The sequence below is a fragment of the Schistocerca americana genome, chromosome 3 (genome assembly GCF_021461395.2).
Source record: "Schistocerca americana isolate TAMUIC-IGC-003095 chromosome 3, iqSchAmer2.1, whole genome shotgun sequence".
NCBI lineage: Eukaryota > Metazoa > Arthropoda > Insecta > Orthoptera > Acrididae > Schistocerca > Schistocerca americana.
In genome coordinates, this window is record NC_060121.1 from 650,129,694 (window position 1) to 650,150,111 (window position 20,418).

Below are 20,418 nucleotides of genomic sequence, written 5' to 3' on the forward strand. Positions count from 1 at the left end.
ATGTTATACAAGACTGAAAATTGCATTAGGCATCGTTTTTTAAAAAATTACATCAGTCAAACACTGTACATCTTGCCATGTATACTCAGTAAGTCATTACTGAATGGCGCAATATGTCACCTTGGATGTTGGTGATTTGTTCTTCAATTTGTATCTAGAGCTGACCCACGGTTCTTGGTCTAGTCTGACTCACAGTATTCTTTAGATGTCTCTATAGTCTCAGACTGAAAGGTCTGGAGACTGGAGAAGCCAAGCGATATTAGCATTTCTTGTAAATATGTGATTGCGAGAAACATTTTATTGCTGCCAGAGAGAGTCTGGCAGTTCCATTCTGTTGAAACTGAGCATGCTGAATTTTAAGATTTTGAAATACGTGGAGTTTTGGGGCCACAAACATTCTAACAGCTGGAATTAACATTCAGATGTCACAGTGACAGTAGCTTCTCGTTCTTCAAAAAAGTAGGAGCGTATCGTACCATGACATGACACTGCATACTGTAACCTTGGTACAGGCAATGGATGCTGATCAGTGTCTCCTCGAGCACAGTAATGAAGTTCTGCATATTCGTATTACTTCTAAAAAGAGAAGTGGGCTTCATCTGATTTCCTAACATTCTGAATGAAATTTGTACCTCACTGACTTTAGTGAACAATTTTTTATAAATTTCAGGCACAGAACACAGTCATAAGGATTATATTAATGTATAACCTGAAGTTTATACATGTGAAACTAAAGCTGATGGAGTACTCTTTGAATGCTCTAATATCTCAGCTGCAGTGATGAGGCAAACACTGAACAAGGAGGCTTTTTTTCCAATGGTAGCTGACAAGGCAGCAATGTTTTCAGATGTACATACAAACTGTTCAGTCCCACTAGGTTTCTTCTTCGCACCTGAATCAGCCTGTTCAAAATTCTGAACCAACATTGTGGTTCTGCAATTAAGGAATTTCACCCTGGTGTGTAGGGTATGATAGTAGTGCCAAAACTCTCATTAGCAGTTGTGAAACTGTTACCAAGTTGGTAAAGTACACGTATTGTGACGCATGTTCTGCACCACTCCTCTGCTTCAGTTACTTAGTTATTTGTGTGTACCATGGATCACAATTGTGATCTATCACAATTATGTAAAACAAGGCAGTTTCTCACTTTCTCAGTGAAAAATATGGCAACATACAGACCATTTGAATGACTGTCCTTACATCTTTAAAATCTTTCATAGTTATTTGTACTTTATTGTGTTCATTATATCTCTCTCTTAAGGACACACACACCAAGTTATTATAAATTCAGAAATTCTGCTGTGAAGTATGAGGAATTGCTTAGCAGATGCAATTTCAGTTTGTGTTTGAAGTTAATTTCATTACCCATTAAATGCGTCACATCATTGGTAGGTGGTCAAAGATTTTTACAGCTCAATACATCACTCCTTTCTGTGCTGCACTAAGGATCAGAGATAGATTCCATGGTTCCAGATACTATGGTGTAGTACATCAACACCATGCCATGGAGTCGACGTCAAGAGGTTGACGTAACACATGTGACTGCCCCGCCAGTCCATGGTTGGCCAGATACTATGGTGTAGTACATCAGCACCACGCCATGGAGTCAATGTCAAGAGGTTGACATAACTCATGTGACTGCCCCGCCAGTCCATGGTTGGCTCGAATACATACCCTATGCTGGGTGCACAAGTGGTGCCACTGCTGAGCCAACAAAAGAAGATCTCGCACCGATGCCAGCTTAGTCAGATGTCAGAGTTCAATCAGTGCATTCAAAGTCTACTAGGTAGTCTCATCTCCCTGTGTTATTATCTATGATGGATGTATCTGTGTAACAGACTTGTCTGAATATAATTGGAGTTGCTGAATTGAAGTTAAATAAACCATAGTGACATACATATTATGTGTGTTCTCATTATTTTGCTCTCTGTCTCAGCACCCACCTATTTCTTGGCATCCACCCCTGGACCAACCCAACAGATACTGTAAGTTATTTCTTCTAATAATATATTTATGAATAATACTATTGTTTTTGAAATTGATTGATTGTTGGCAACAAACTTCAGAAGAAATTACAGTAAATGTATTGTGGGGAGGCTGTTGTCAATATGCCTAACAGTTTAAAGAGTTTTCTGCTAGAGTTTCTAGAATAGACATCACTTACTATCATTATTATACACTTCTGTGCAACAACAACATGTTCCTTCAAAGCTGAACTAACCTCCAAGTATAATGCCATAAGACATTAGCGAATGAAAATTGGAAAAGTAAGCCAACTTTTTGACATTTTCATCTATACTGCCTGTTGTTATCTACACTGTAAAAGTTGCAGAGGTTAGCCATTCAAAAAAGATCAGTGAAATGTGACTTCCAGTTCAGGTTATTATCAACAAGTAAGAATTTAGAGTACCCTGATTCATTTAATGATTTAACCTCATGCATCATTTCTAATGGTGTGTCAGACCTTGTGCAGAACTGAATTGCTTGTATTGAATTAAGTTCAGCAACAGTCAATTGGCAGAGAACCAGTTACAAATTTTCACAAAAATATTATTTACATTTTCAAGTGTTTAAGTTTCTCCATTAGGCTTGATTACAAAACTTGTATCACCAGCAAAGAGAACAACTTCTGCTTTTTGGATAAATGATAGCAGATCATCTATATATAACAAGAACAAAAATACACTATGTATTAATACCTATGGTACACATGCAGTGACTCTTTCCCATTCTGAACATGCTGTTTCATTTTTGTCACTCTCTGTGTACCTCAATGTGACACACTGCATTCTTTTAGGTAGATAGGATGAAAACCCATTACTAGCAAATTTCCTGCTACCATAATATTTGACTTTCTGTAAGAGAATGTTATGAACTGCAGAATCAAATGCTTTTGACAAATCACAGAGAATATAATTATCCGTATTTTGTCATTTATATTTTGTGTAATCATAGTTCATCCCTATGAAATCCCCAAACCACCTTCCCTACCTTCTGGCTCCTACCCTTGTAACCGTCCCCGGTGTAAAACCTGTCCCATGCACCCTCCCACCACCACCTACTCCAGTCCTGTAACCCGGAAGGTGTACACGATCAAAGGCAGAGCCACGTGTGAAACCACCCACGTGATTTACCAACTGACCTGCCTACACTGTGACGCATTCTATGTGGGAATGACCAGCAACAAACTGTCCATTCGCATGAATGGACACAGGCAGACAGTGTTTGTTGGTAATGAGGATCACCCTGTGGCTAAACATGCCTTGGTGCATGGCCAGCACATCTTGGCACAGTGTTACACTGTCCGGGTTATCTGGATACTTCCCACTAACACCAACCTATCAGAACTCCGGAGATGGGAACTTGCTCTTCAATATATCCTCTCTTCCCGTTATCCACCAGGCCTCAATCTCCGCTAATTTCAAGTTGCCGCCACTCATACCTCACCCGTCATTCAACAACATCTTTGCCTCTGCACTTCCGCCTTGACTGACATCTCTGCCCAAACTCTTTGCCTTTGAATATGTCTGCTTGTGTCTGTATATGTGTGGATGGATATGTGTGTGTGTGTGTGTGTGCGAGTGTATACCCATCCTTTTTTCCCCCTAAGGTAAGTCTTTCCGCTCCCGGGATTGGAATGACTCCTTACCTTCTCCCTAAAAACCCACATCCTTCCGTCTTTCCCTCTCCTTCCCTCTTTCCTGACGAAGCAACCGTTGGTTGCGAAAGCTAGAATTTTGTGTGTATGTTTGTGTTTGTTTGTGTGTCTATCGACGTGCCAGCACTTTCGTTTGGTAAGTCACATCATCTTTGTTTTTAGATATAATGTCACATATGATATTGATGTACTCTGTATGTAACCAAATACATGGCATAATTTATGCAAAGAACAGGATCTTAGTACTTTACTTGAGATACTATTTACTCTGAGAGTTTTTGCATTCATCCAAGTTAACTACTTTCTTAATTTTTTTTGCAGAGTATGGAGTAATTGTGATTTGCTTACATGTATGTTGCACTGCTTCTTGCATATACAAGGGGCTACCCACAAGAAACTGAACTTTTTATTGAATTTGTTTATTCACATTTTAAGCACAAAATTTCGGTCCCCTTCAAAGCCCTCTCCACTTGACTAATACTCTTGCCAAATATTTTATTCCATTTTTCAAAACATTGTTTACATTCATCTTTTATGGTGCCTGTCAACATCTCCATCACTTTTTCTTTATCTCAGCAACATCAGAAAAACCATTTCCTTTCATGTTTTTTTTTTCTTTTCATTCTAGGAAACAAAGAGAAGTTGAACAGGGCAAGGTTGAGTGAGTTTGGGGGCGAGGAACAGTGATCATACCATTTTTGGTCAAGAATGGACATACAAACAGGGCTCTGTGAGCAGGGACACTGTCATGATGGAAAAACCTGTCACCCGCCTGCCACAAATCAGGTCACTTAAACAAATTAGCATTGCTTTAATGTTTGATTTCCCCTGACAAGCTTCCTTGGGGCAAGGTGAACTTCAAATCTTCCACTGGCTTGGTTGTTGCTTTGATTCAGGATCATAAAAATAGCAACAAGTTTCATCACCTATGATAATTTTTGAAAAAAAGTTTGGAAAATTTTGGGACTCATTTTTTCAAAGCACAGCATGTTTCCATGCATCCTTATTTCTGTTCAGCAGTCAGCCATTGTTGCACGAATATGGCAGCCACCATTTCAGTCCCAAATCTTGTAACAATTCACTGCACTGAGCTCCAGTATTTTTTAAAAAATGAAACCACTCATACTTCGTTGTTTGGCCTAACCATTTCTTTGATTGCCTTTACCATGGGCATGGTATTTAAATTCCTTTGTAAGCTATGACTTTTTTATGTCTTGTTAGTGCAATACTTTACTGTTTTCTCAGGAAAGTAACTGTTAAAGATTGATAGAAACCCATTTATAAATACATCACATTTGGACAATGGAATATCCAGGATGGAATAACAACAGTATGAAGTGGATAGACTGCATGTACAGGAGATGTTATAACACTTTGGATCATGTATTGGATACTTCAATACTCAAACAGTGATGTGTCAGATAGTACAAAACCTCTTTCTGTGAATCGGGTCTAAAAGTTTGTCCCCACAGTTGTCAGCATAGCTCCAGTAAATTACATACCAAACACTGGGATACTATTTTTGGTGTCTATACTTGTATAATCCTATAATGTTCAGCTTATATTCTCATAATCAACAAAGAAAAGAAAGTTTCTTTAACGAACTGTTGTATCTAAAAGTAAAGGTGAAGAAGCTATTTATAAATGTTGGGCTAGTGCATAAGTTCATAGTGCTTTCCCATAAGTTTAAGAAACACAACAGACACATTTAACAGAGACTGTAATCATCAATAATATATTCTCCTGCACTATTTCAAGCAGTCTGCCAATGATGGAGTAACTTTCTGATTCTGTGACTGTAGAAATCATGTGATTTTGAGGTGAAAAACTTGTCACAGCATGTTGGGAGTGCTTTTCCTCCTGGTTAGGGAGTTCCTGGAAGGTTGCTCAATAGAGAGAAAAGATGAAAATCTGAGGGCACAAGATCAGATGAATAAAATGGGTGCAGAATGGCTACCCTAGCCAACTCCTGTACAGTGTTTTAGTCAGTCTAGAAGAATGCGGGTGATTGTTATTGTGGAGTAGCATCACTTCACGCAGCTTCCCTGGTTGTTGTTCTTGGATCGTGTCTGCAAGATGTCTCAGCTGATTTCAGTAAACATCAGCAGTGACAGTTACATCTTGGGGAAGCAATTCATAGCACACCATACCATCACCGTTCCACCAGATGCTTAACAGTATCTTTTGTGGAGTCGCACAAATTGCTTTGTTTGAGCTCAAATATTCCTTTCTCTTCCATTTCTTGTCACCAGTAATGACACAGGATGATGGCTGGTGTTGTTCATGAGCCAATTGATATCGAGCAAGCAGAGATGCAAATATGGTGACCCACTGATTTTTGTGATTTTGGCTTAGAGCATGTGATACCTGTACACGTTTTTTGAATCTTCACTATCACATGTAAACGTCACATGATTGTGGAATCACAGTTCATCATATTTGCCAGTTCTTGAATACACTGATGTCAGTCATTGTGTATTAAGGCATTTAAATGACGTTCAAACCTCGAAGCTCTTCCTGAATGTGGAGAGTCACTAATGTCAAAACAATCCTCCTCAAAATGAGAAACCCATTTTCTTGCCACGCTCTGCCGAATGGTATTATGCTCATACATGGCACAAATGTTTCTTGCTGACCCCACTGCTGTCACCCCTCTATTGAACTCAAACAGAAGAATATGTTGGAAATGTTTGGATTTCTCCACTTTCTCTACTTTCTCCATTTTCTAGCATCCACAGCTCCACTCAATCTCTCCAAATGACAAAATGGCACAGTATGTAAATAAAATAGCAACAGTGAATTACAAATGAAAAATGACAATTGATAAACAAACTCATAGCAACCGGAATACCATAACAAAAACCAAAAATGCTATGAACTTATGCACCAACATAATAGATAATACCTGATTTGCTTTGGTAATTACCACAACTTGTGTAAGAATTCATAAAACCATTTAAACTATTACACAATACAAATTGGTACATAATCTAATGAACCTTTAACTTCAAAACATGTATATGTGTAAACAGTCATTATCTTCTGAGAATTTACAGCTCATCACAAAGCTCAGGTGACAGTGTATTCACAATGCATTTTAAATTTTATTAATCTTGTTATGTTGGCTTGTAATCCAAGCATAAAATATTGAAATTGTGGATTAAATCAAAATTAGAACACTTAATTGGTGATATTAGCATACTTTTTGGATTTTTATAGCACTGTAACAATATGCAAAACTCAGAAAGTCACTTTCAGAGAAAAGTAAACAGTCTAAAATCATATTTTCTATAGAATTTCAAAACAATTGGTAAATTAATGTTCCTTGTACTGTTAAAAAACAAGAATGATGAATTATATTTTACAGCTATTGATCATTGCACAGAAGCACAATTATTATGTGTAAGTCACCAACAATTATTCTGTATTCAACATAAATCTGGTCATTCATTAGTGACTTGCATAAGGAGGTTGAAATGCAAACACCATACTGACTCTGAATTAAGTCCACCATGTTTGACACTGACACACCAGAGAAGTGCAAGCTGTTTGAAAGTATCAGCATGCAGATGTGATTCCAAAAAGTTACTTATGTCATAGTGTTGCATAATATGTGCACTTCTGGTAAAATGTTCCTTACTCTTAAGTTGTATGGGGAATCAGATCACAAAGTCACTTAAACTGACATGTGTCCTTTTTATTTCTGGCAAATGAATCCTTTATTATAGGAACTGCAACCCAGTGACTGCAAACATGGAAGCAACTATGCAGTTTTGACATCTTCAAAACCTTCTAGAACAAATATACATACTTTGTGAGTACTCACTTTTTCTTGAACAGAGTCAGAATGAACATAACTGAACACTTGTCAGGAGTGACAGCAGGTGTTAATTTCAGGCACAATGAAAGAAGGTTAGATATTATGAGCTATCCAACTATGTCCAGGCATAGATAACAGAACATATAAACATTCAGACAAGCATAACTCACACACATGTGGTGATTGTTGTCTCTGGGCAGTAATAAGGTAGGCTTAGCACCGTGAGATGACAGTGGCTTCGTCTGCATGAGTTGTGCTTGTGTGAACATAAGTGAGTTCTGATGTTCATGTCTCATTAAAGATTAGTCCAGTAACTCACAATATCTAACAGCCTTCTGCCACTCAGCACCTCCTCTATGTGATGAGTAGCAGTCTATCCATTTCATACATTATATCTGGAATTGATGTCAGTCACGTTATACACATCCATCCAATCAGCTACCTGTAAGGCTGCGTCGAAACTTTCTGTTGTGTTTCTGTTTCCTGATGCCACTTTGTGCTAATCAGATGCATTATTTAAAGTATGGCTACTTGTGCATTATTGCCAGAAAGAACATTCACTACTGGATAAATGTTTATGTCACTGTTTAAGTGTTCACCTACAAAAATGCTGTCTTAATGTTCTGATGACATGTGTAATTGCTTGTGTGAAAATTAACAACAGGAATTGGGTTATAAGTGTTCAGTAATATTTCTAATTTCTTTGCCACCATTCACATGATATACCTTGTGGACTAGACAAGTGATAGAAGGCAATGCAGACAAGTGTTAACCTTGTTCACATACTTTTAGAGCTGCCAATCAAACCGGCACAGTAAATATGGGTGGTCCTTATTTCTAACTGTGGTGGTGTTACTGTTCTCCCATCTCCAATTTACTCTCCTTGTTGTGCTATTTATGAAATTTACTTGTACCTAGATTTGATCACTATCAAGATTTTGTAATTCATAACTGTCAAATCTGTTGTTCAAACAGTGTTTAACCAAAGTTTAAACTATTCTGTGCTGGATATCTATGTCATTAAATGAATAAAAATTGTGACCTTATGCTGCCATTGTCATTCTCCAACAGAAATTTAATGAAAATTGGTCATGATAGAGGATAATCCTTCTGTTGCCTTAATACGAGACAAGGAAAAGGAAACAGAATATTGCAGTTGCTTTTTCTGTCAATGATGATTTCGTTAAAGATATAATAGTGCCTAAGACTGGCCAAGGATGAAGCAAAATAGCCTTATCCATTTCAAACAAATGATACTTGCATTTGTTTGAACTGATTTGGAGAAACCATGGACCACCACTGTAGCCAAACAGTTAGCATCGCTGCCATGAGCATGGAAGGATCCGGAATGGGGTCCTCTCAGCCTTGAGAGGTCAAATGGGGAGTTGCTTCCATGAAGTAGCTGTGGCACCATCAGGATTCATGTCATGGCGGTATGACTGGAAGCATCGCTATATAAGTGATATACTAATCACATGTCCCATGGTCATATATTGCTGCTCATACTGTCTTGTAGGAAGCAACTGGCATGTAGCAACACACCTAAGGTCTAATCCACAAATGGAGTTTACGTTTATGTTTTAGAGAAACCATGGAAACCTAAATCAGGAATGCAGACTGTGGATTTGAATCTTGCGTATCCCAACTCCAGTGTCTTCACAGATGTCCCACCCTAATGAGTATGAGGAAAGGAGGAATTTTGTTGGATACCTGTGCATATTCAATCCTTATACATACAAGAGTGCTCATCGATTCTGGTCACACTCTCCATATTATAGCACCTGGAATGGTATTCTTTTGCTAAATATGAAGAAATCATGATCATTGTTTATTGAACAGCCTTATCATACTTTGTTGCAGAAGGCACTACACTTTTCTGAGCTAATTTTTGTACCGCAGTTTACATTCATCAGCTTGCTCTTGTCAGCACTGCTAGTAGAGTCTTCAAGTGCTATGTTGTAAGAAAGAATTCCTGATAAGGATACGCCGTACTGCTGCAATCGAGCTGAGATGTTAGTCTTCAGGTCCTCTTGTGTTTGAAAGCATGCACAGTGTATTCAGGTCACACTTAAGACATTGGAAAGTATTTTACATGAAATTTGTTACCAAACATTGAAAAATAACCATTAAACATATGAACTGTATAATAAGTATAGGAACAAAATAAAAATGTTGTTAGTCCACTTGCTATGCAAGATTAGTGTAACAACTCAAGATTTCAATAATTACCTCCACTCTCATGACTGCTACTGTGGTGTTATTTTATAAGCAGGCCTGTGATTGTCTGACTCACACCGAGTTAACAAAAGTCATGGGCTAATGATATGTACCTATACAGGTGGCAAAGGTATCATGTACATGAGGTGTAAAAGAGAAGACTATTGGCAGAGCTGTTACCTGTACTCAGGTGATTCATATGAAAAGGTTTCCAATATGATAGTGGTAGCATCTACATCTACATCTACACCTACATTTATACTCCGCAAGCCACCCAACGGTGTGTGGCGGAGGGCACTTTACGTGCCACTGTCATTACCTCCCTTTCCTGTTCCAGTCGCGTATGGTTCGCGGGAAGAACGACTGTCTGAAAGCCTCCGTGCACACTCTAATCTCTCTAATTTTACATTCGTGATCTCCTCGGGAGGTATAAGTAGGGGGAAGCAATATATTCGATACCTCATCCAGAAACGCACCCTCTCGAAACCTGGCGAGCAAGCTACACCGCGATGCAGAGAGCCTCTCTTGCAGAGTCTGCCACCTGAGTTTATCAAACATCTCCGTAACGCTATCACGGTTACCAAATAACCCTGTGACGAAACGCGCCGCTCTTCTTTGGATCTTCTCTATCTCCTCCGTCAGACCGATCTGGTACGGATCCCACACTGATGAGCAATACTCAAGTACAGGTCGAACGAGAAGACAGGAATTAACAGACTCTGAATGTGGAATGGTAGTTGAGGCTGGATACATGGGACATCCCATTTTGGAAATCATTAGGAAATTCGGTAGTTTGAGATTCATAGTGTCAGGAGTGTGCTGAGATACCAAATTTCAATCATTACTTCTCACTGTGGACAATGCAGTGGCTGACGGCCTTCACTTAATGACCGAGAGAAGCGTTGTTTGCGTAGAGTTGCCAATGTTAACAGACAAGCAACTCTGTATGAAATAACCTCAGAAATCACTGTGGGATGTTCACCAAACATATCCATCATGATAGTGCAATGAAATTTAGCATAAATGGGCTATGGCAGCAGACAACTGACATGAGAGCTTCTGCTAACAGGGTGACATTGCCTGCAGTGCCTCTCCTGGGCTCATGGCCATATCAGTTGGATCCTAGATAACTGGCAAAATCATGGCTTGGTCAGATGATCCTGATTTCAGCTGGTATGGGACAATGGTAGGGTTTGAGTGTTGCACAGGCCTCATGAAGCCATGAATCCAAGTTGTCAACAAGGCACTGTGCAAGCTGGTGAAGACTTCAGAATGGTATGGACTGGGTCATTTGCCCCACCTGTACTGATCACTGACTGGAAATGGTTATGCTTGGCTACTCAGAGACCATTTTCAGCCATTCATGGATTTCATGTACCCAAACAATGAAGGAATTTTTGTGGATGACAGTGTTCAATGTCACTGGCCCGTAATTGTTCACTATTGGTTTCAGAAACATTCTGGACAGTTTGAACAAATGGTTTGGCCACCCACTGAACATTTATGACACATAATCAAGATGTTAGTTCATGCACAAAATCCTGCACTATCAACACTCTCACAATTATGTGTGGCTGTGGAGGTACTATGGCTCAATATCAAGGGAGTTCCAATGGCTTGTTGAGTTCATGCCATGTTGGGTTACTGCACTATGCCAGGCAGAAGGAGGTCAGACATGATATTAGGAGGTATCCCATGACTATTGTCGCCTCAGCATACATAATTGTGATCTCAAGCTGCCAGCAATTGTGTTGATGTATGTAGTTGTAGATGTGAGTGAAGACACCAAGCCCACTGGAAAATAAACAAGATAAATTTCTCAGTAGTCTCTCAGAATTGAAAGACCACTGCCATGAAACACTACAATTAAAGCTGTTGTTTTGTACAAAGATGTTGTACATTTTGTTCTATACAGATTCTTTGATGACAGGGTTGTAAAGTTGTGTTCATGAACTGCTGACTTTTTCAAATCTTGATTTTTAATGTGTCACTGGTGTTCTGCAGAATGTTTGCAAACTTTACAGATGGACTGACCATTATACTTTTCTCTGCACAGACCAGGAATGCTACAATGTTCAGTCACCCCAAGATTCAGACTGTTCTTAAACCATTGTAGAATTTATTATCTTCTTGGTCATTTAGGAAATAAGTGTTTATTTTGCTACATGGCCTTGCAGAAAGGAAGGCCTACAATAGGTGGCAGATGTCGCAATTGTTTAACATTGTGGTTTCATTTCTTGGAGAAGGCTAATTTCATATATCAATTTCCATAGTGGTTCTTCCAGAACATGTGCTTCACATGTCCAGAATTGGAAAGAAAATTGTTTTTATGAGCAACAGTTGTAGTTCTGTGTATCAATATATTGAAAACTGCTCTCTTCTGAGCTGGGCGACGGAAATTATGCATGTTGACTAACAAGTCAATGTGGCTGAGCTACCTATTTGATTTATGTTGAACTAAAATATCTAAAACTGATAAGGTTAGTTCTCTCTCTATCTTGAGTGAATTAAAAGATATTTACATGCCCGAGAACGTGCTGAAGAGCTTCAATGCCGTGTGGCCAGATCATAAAAATACTGCCAACAATCAAATGAAGAACAGTGAAGAGAAGTGGATAAAAGTTGTGCTCTTTAATATGTCCCATAAAGAAATTGCATACTCTACGGTCAGAATGTCAATAATTTCATAAAATTTTTTCATAAGAAAATAGATGGCCATCAATGTGTGATTAAACAATGTTTAAGTCTCAGGAGGAAAATGGTCTGCCAACAAGATTAATATATAGTCTACAGGAACTTTTGTACCCATAGAGGGATTGAAAAGTCATGTATTGAAGAAGTAGTTTAAAGAAGAACATGATACAACCTAACAACACAGAAGATTTTATCTTCATGGTCATTAATTTTGTTAGAATTTTTTTTTATTTACAGACAGGACAACCAACAGAACCAATGATAGATCTTAATGAAATATCTGGTTTATGGATTTGAAATCCAGAAGTAAGGAATCAGGTAGTTAGACATGGCAGTCACAGGGTGATCATTGCATCTAGAAAGCCACTACAGCAACAGTCATGGCACTCAATTTCTTCTGGCAAAGAAAATGGAGGCAATAATCTAAAACTCAAGTTTTTATTCTAGTTTAAGATGGTAAGAAGGACAAGAACATTTACGTAGTAAATTGTTTACCATTTGAACTATATGCTGATATAATGGAAGAGATATGCTTATATCTACCATAGGTAAGAGATAAATATATTCTAAAACAAAAAAACAATGTGAATAAATTTGTTCCAACTCTATTGTTGCATTTAACAGATAATAATACTTAAAAATGAGGTGCATCCAAAAATTAATAGCTTATAGCTCTCTCAGTGATGGGCATTTAATCTCATATATGCTTGCAAAACAATGGCTCTAAGGTTTTCTTTATCTTTTTGGAACAGAAAAAAGTGACATGGAGCCCTGTCTGGTGAATACAAGGCTAAGACATAAATACAGTATTGTTTTTGGTTAACAATTCATGATTAAAGAATGGAATGTCAGTAGGTGCAGCATTGTGGTGCAAAAGCCACAAATTGTTTGGCCACAAATCTGGGTGTTTATTTTTCTAATTTCTTCAAAAATGGCTCTGAGCACTATGGGACTTAACATCTGAGGTCATCAGTCCCCTAGAACTTAGGACTACTTAAACCTAACTAACCTAAGGACATCACACACATCCATGTCCGAGGCAGGATTCGAACCTGCTACCGTAACAATCGCGCGGTTCCAGACTGAAGCGCCTAGAACCGCTCAGCCACTCCAGCCAGCCTAATTTCTTCACACAAACATCATTGAACTGGTAAATAATGCTTATTATTGATAATCTGATCTTGTGGCAAGAGCTCAGGGCACATAAAGCTGTTAAAATTGAAGAATGTAGTGAGCACAGCCTTCACATCAGGTCAAACTTGTTGAGCTTTTTTTTCAGTCTTGGTGATTCAGAATGCTTCCATGCAGATGTCTGAGTTTTAGTTTTGATGTCATAACTGTAAATACATATTTATTTATCTGTTGTAATACATTTCAGTAGTTCTGTATTGTCCGCTGCTCGTGGCCCCAGATTCGATTCCCAGTGGGATCAGGAATTATTCACCTGCCTCGAGATGACTGGATGTTGTTGTGTCATCTTCATCATCATCATTCATCTCCATTATGATTCGAGGAAGGCAACGGCAAACTACCTCCATAAGGGTCTCCCACATTGCTTCCCTACGCTCTGTCAAGAAGCATGGGACTTCATTTCCATTACAGTTCTGTATTGTTGTTGACTTCATTTAATAACTCCTGAGCAACTTGCATTTGCTGCTGTTATTGTCTGCAGTTCAACAACTCCAGAACAAATTGTGTTGCCACACATTTCATACCCAAAATATTTAAAAAAAATATGGCATGAGCCATTTGATATACCAACACCATCAATGACTTTTATGTTTGTGATTCAACAATTGTTCATAATCATTTCATTAATTTTTTTGGATTTCACCAGTTGATGATGTGTTGGGGCATCCAGAGTTGCATGACCTTTTTCCAAATGCTTATATCACTCTAATCAGTGTTTTTACTCAGAGCAGATACTAAAAGCAATATTTAACACTTCTAAAACTTTGCTGCACTTTATGCTGCATCTGATCCAACACATGTAACCTTTTTAACATATGACAGTGTACTAACTACCTAATATGGCAAACACTGTATAGGTACTTTTCAGACATGTACTTTTTCTTTTTTTTTTTAAAAAAAAAAAAAAAAAAAAAAAAAAAAAAAAAAAAAAAAAAAAAAAAAAAAAAAAAGAAAAAAACAACGTGAATTTGACAAACACATCATGCAAAATCAGGAAATGCCTGTTACTTTTTGAATGCACCTTGTATGCCCCTTTCTCATTTTCCACTCATTGTTTACTTTTCATAAGAGCAGAATGTCAAAATGAAATTCATGATAAATATTTTAATCCAACATAAAAGTTTCTTAACCATGAATATATCAATCACCAAAAGTGCGCCTCTTAAATAATTTTTTTACAAAATTTTCATTATATTTTATGCAGTTGGCCCATAATGTTAAAGTTTTTATTGTTGTTTGTTGGTGATTATCTTTGACATAGTTTGTGTGATGGATAATATTTTGTATTCAATTTGTGTAAGTTGGATTTTGTTTGTAATAGCCAGTGGTATTTAGATTTTTTCTGAGTTTGCTGTATTAGGTCTTTGCTTTTGTTACAGAATATTAGTTTTAGATTTATTGCTGTTGGGTAGGTATCTCATTTCATATATCTTGTAAACTTGTCAATATTGTGAGTAAAGCATTCTAATGATACATGGTATTTCACAGTTCAGTAACATGGTAGTGGAGCATGGTTCCATGTATCCTGATTGACATGTTTCATGGTTTACAGTTATTTGAAAAATGATATCTTCTCTCAGTATGCTGGCCATGTGTCTGACTTGTTTTCTGGTATTTCTGCAACAGAGTAATCATGGAATTTCATGGTGCTGAGAAATTGCAAAAACACACTATGTGGAAGTATACGGTTCAAAATTTACTGGTTGTTTCCAAAGGAGCTTATGAAGTTTACACAAACAGCTTTCTAAAACAAGAGTCATTGGAAAAGGATGAAGCAGCAGATATGTGGGTGAAATTACTGGAATCATTAAACACAAAACAAAGCAAACTGCTCATGCTTTCCAATTGAGATGTTTTAGCTGTGAAGGGCGTAGCCAATTCAAAGGCTTATCATTTTATGTCAAACTGGATGATTCAGTTGTGATAATTAAGTTCCTGGAAAAAATGCTGGATAGTTACAATAGTCTCCGTCAGGCTTGATGTGTGGAACCAGAAGACCAACAAACATTTAATATGTTTGTAGGTATTTTAAAATCTGATGAAAGAGCTTAGCTCAGGGTTTGCTCTGTGCATGGTGATAACAAATGCTAAAGGTGATTTTTATTATCAAGTGAAAGGATCTATCAAACTGGTGCATCAAAAAGGTCTGAAATAATGTTTTAGAGCTGCAGTTATGGAGGGACATATTAGAAAAGACTGTCTTGGCATAAAGAAAAAGTCAACATTAAAGCTTGTGTGCATACACTAGGCAATCTTTTCAGTAATCAAGCTCTTATTAGTGAAAGTCTGAATTCTAAGCTCTGTAAAAAGGCTTGGACTGTCTATTTGTGGGCTATATGACATTTAACATGTCATGGTGCATAGTTTTAAACATTTTTCACTTTTCCAGCACTTGTTGAAATCCAGGTCAGTAATAATTCCATCAGGAATATCACTTGAAGAAGAAGAGGGCTTTGGTAAATGGTGAGTGACATTCAAGTTACATGAAAATGTGCTGCGTATGTTTAAATCTAGGCAGAAATTCTTTGACAAATATTGTAATTTAATTCATCCAAGGACGATGAATTTGCCAAAACAGTTACTATTAAGGAAAGAGGCATACGGTCTGTGCCGCTGTTCAAGATGTCAATTCAAGTGAACCAAATCGTAAAATCTTTTATTTCTGATGCTAAGCTGGCATCCATCATTCACTGCAAATCTGAGATCAGCAAATGGGTCATCAAAATAAATATCATGTCAATGAATTCCTGATGAGAAAGAAATCAGTGTGAAGTTTAATGATGAGTTTTGTGGTTCATCTGTTGAAGGGAAGCAACACTGTGACAGTTTCCAGTCATGCCAGCAGTGTTCTAATGAATTTGGGGGAGTAATTCACACAGATCTGTGTAGATCAACGGAAAACACATCTTTCAGGGGTTCAAGGTACTTCATCAACTTCACATGTGATTTTAGAAGACTTCACATGGTCAGTTGTCAAAATGTTTTCTTACTGATGGGCCTGCAGCACATATGAGGTTGAAGAATGGCATATTATATATATTCTTCCAAGTTTTTGCTGAGATTGATATTTTATTGATTCATTACATTTACATCATGATGAGCTTGTGTCTGCCATTTTTACCTCAGATGATCTTGCAAAGATGGTACAATTTTTTTGTAATATTATACAATAAAAGTATGTTGCTTAGGTCTACACTTTTTTGATTAAAAAAGACCACTCATTGCAAAGCTGAAGTATTGAGTCATCAACAGGCACATAGAAAAAGGAAGAAATTTTTTAGTTTTTGGAGTAATTCTTTTTCAGGCTGGTCTGTGTACATGTGCACATGCACACACAAGCATGTGCATGCAAAAACACCATATGAATGCATGCACACACACCTCCGCGTACGCACGCACGCACGGACAGGGCACCATGTGTACACACAATGCCAGTTGCATTCCTGCATTCCAAACAGTTGGTGGGTTAGGTTGTGGTGGGTGTTGTTTTGGGTGGGATGAATAGAGGATGGGAGAGATGGGAGGCAGGGAGAGAGGTTTGGGGTGGGTGGCTAGCAGTTCGGAGGGAACTTTGTTCTTCTGAGCAATAGTTTGACAGTGGTCATTCACCTAGTGGATAGCTGGTTGGTAGCCATACCGACATAAAAAGCTGTGCAATGTTTGCAGCTGAGCTGGAATATATGATGTGGCTTTCACAGGTAGCCCAGCCTCTGACGCAGTACAAAATGCCTGTGACAGGACTGGAGTAGGGAGTTCTGGGTGGCTGGATTTGGCCGGTCTTGTACTTTGGTCTTTCATAGAGAAATGATTCCTGTGGCAATGAGCTGCGAGTGGGAGAGGCATAGGATGGACTATTACATTGTGTAGATTGGATGGGTAATGGAACACCACTTTAGGAGGGGTGAGAAAGATCTTTTATAGGATGTCCCATGCAGGAGATGATGAGAGATAAGCTCTGATGAAGGCTATGGTTTATCTGTTCCTATCCAGGGTGATACTGGGTAACGAGAGAGGCACTGCTTTGTTGCAGATTGTTGGGGTGGTGGGAGGGTTAAGGGTGTATGAGGATATGGCTTCGCAAATCTGTTTGCAGACTAGGTTTGAAGGGAGTGCCTGTATGTGAAAGATTTTGTGAGGCCTTAAGTGTACCAAGCAAGGAGTTCTCATTACTGCAGATACATAGTCCACAGGTGGCCAGGCTCTGTCCAGTGCATGCCACAATATATTATGCTATAAAAGTATATTGCTTATGTCTAAGTTAATGATTGTTTAGGTTATGTATTAATGTAGTTTACTGAATGGAACTTGCACCATTGTGCCACCTATATTCCATGGAGTGTTTGATATCCTATTTGCATGAATTGTGTTTCTGTGGCATTAGTGGCATCCATGGTGGCTACAAGGTGTAGTGCATGCTTGAGCCAGCTCTCAGTTCCTGACTGCCTGTGTTTATGACCACAGCATTGGATAAGAGCATAAATGGCAACGAGACAGAGTTAGTGTTGGCGAGGGTTGTAGGTTTCAATAGTTCAGCTGCAGTCTGTTGATATGCTCTGTGTCCTTGTGTTAGTAAGCATATTGTTGTATGTAGAGGCCTAACATTGCTGTGGTTATTGCATAGACCACAGTCAAAGTGCAGGCTTGCGTAATTTGTAGCATAGAGTAGTGGTTATTCAGTGGCCAGTTGTTCTCTATTTTATGTAGCTTCACCATTGTCAGCAAGGTGGTTAACAGTGCCTTAAAGTGGTGAAAGATGACTTGAAAATGTTTACTTCAAGTTATATAAAGGGAATGCTAATATAGCATGCTGCCATCAAGAAGTTGTGTGGTGTTGCCATTGTGGAATGCTGTAAGGACTGGTTACAACAGCAATGTGGGTTGTTTAAGTCTATTATTTGTGAAGAAGTGTTATAACAGATACCTGCCATTGTAAAGTGATGAAAATGACCATTACCAAGTTGGTGGTCACCACTCAAGAGTGTGGTATGTGTCGATTTTCTTTGTGTTATTGGATTAATCAAAAAGGGAAGAACTAACGTGCTGGTGAGGTGGTCTGGTTTCCAAAACAATGAAACTTAGAGTGTGGAACATTGACACATCCCTATGACATGTTGTCTTTTTTTTTTTTTTTCCATGGCTGGGTTATTGCAGAGCAAATTTGTGTGAAATAGGGTACTTCACCTGTGTACAATAGTGAAGCAGTGCACACATTAGTTAGTTATTTTAATTAATGGTGATTGACTGTAGCTATTGTGCTGTTTATGGTCACACTGTCTTATGTGACTTGTTCTGCACAGTGCCCTACAGTCAATCACACTACAGCCTGTCCTGTTTTTGTCCTTGCTTGCATGGCCAGTCCAATTATGGTTAAGTTTATTGGCATCTGTAGCTGATTTTGTGACTCTGTGGGCATACAGGTCAGCTTGTGTGGCAGTACCTTATTTGTATTTGAGCAGAGTAGCTATGAGTTTGACCAGTCTTAAACTTTTTCTAAAGTATAGTAAGTTTTAAAAATTTTGTTGCTAAAGCTTTAGCTCTGGTTCCCCTGCCATTTAAGTTGTTTGATTGATAAAATGAAGCCCTGGTATTTAAGTTGCCTGCTGCCCTTGAGACCTGTGATACATAAACATATAGTAGTGTTAAGTTGTTGAGTTCCTGGCATTGGCATCACACACCAGAGGACTTAAGGGGGATACTTGTACCATTTTAAGGAGGGCAGATTCAATAATATTTATCTGTTTATTGAAGTTTAAGCCCTTTGTTTATTTTAAAGGAACTTTAAGTTTTGTTGTTGCTGTCTACATCTACATCCATACTCTGCAAGACACCTGACGGTGTATGGCGGAGGGCACTTTGAGTACCTAAATCGGTTCTCCATTCTATTCCAATCTCGTATTGTTTGTGGAAAGAAAGACTGTTGGTACACCTCTGTATGGGCTCTAATCTCTCTGATTTTATCCTCATGGTCTCTTCACGAGATATATGTAGGAGGGAGAAATATACTGCTTGACTCCTCGGTGAAGGTATGTTCTTGAAACTTCAACATATGCCCATACTGAGCTACTGAGTGTCTCTCTTGCAGAGTCTTCCACTGGAGTTTATCTATCATTTCCGTAATGCTTTCACAATTACTAAATGATCCTGTAATGAAGTGTGCTGCTCTCCGTTGAATCTTCTCTATCTCTTCTATCAACCCTATCTGGAAAGGATACCACACTGGTGAGCAAAATTCAAGCAGTGGGCGAACAAGTGTACTGTAACCTACTTCCTTTGTTTTCAGATTGCATTTCCTTAGGATTCTTCCAATGAATCTCAGTCTGGCATCTGCTTTACCTACAATTAATTTTATATGGTCATTCCATTTTAAATCACTCCTGATGCCTACTCCCAGATAATTTATGGAATTACCTGCTTCCAATTGCTGACCTGCTATATTGTAGCTAAATGATAAAGGATCTTTGTTTCTATGTATTCACAGCACATTACACTTGTCTACATTGAGATTTAATTGCCATTCCCTGTACCATGTGTCAATTTGTTGCAGATCCTCCCGCATTCCAGTATAATTTTCCATTGTTACAACCTCTTGATGCACTACAGCGTCATCTGCAAAAAGCCTCAGTGAACTTCTGATGTCATCCACAAGGTGATTTATATATATCGTGAATAGCAATGGTCCTATGACACGTCCCTGTGGCACACCTGAAATGACTCTTACTTTGGAAGACTTCTCTCCATTGAGAATGACATGCTGTGATCTATTATCTAGTAACTCTTCAATCCAATCACACAATTGGTCTGATAGTCCATATGCTCCTACTTTGGTCATTAAACGACT

At 38.3% G+C, this 20,418-nt stretch overlaps 1 protein-coding gene across 1 annotated transcript in view; it reads right to left on the reverse strand.

Moving 5' to 3' along the window:
• Positions 1-20,418, reverse strand: part of LOC124606275 (spondin-1) — a 605,207-nt gene that overhangs the window by 108,866 nt on the left and 475,923 nt on the right. The window contains exon 14 of the mRNA XM_047138254.1: positions 9,373-9,507. Coding sequence (XP_046994210.1) covers positions 9,373-9,507 — 135 coding nt within the window. The remainder of the gene's footprint in view (positions 1-9,372; positions 9,508-20,418) is intronic.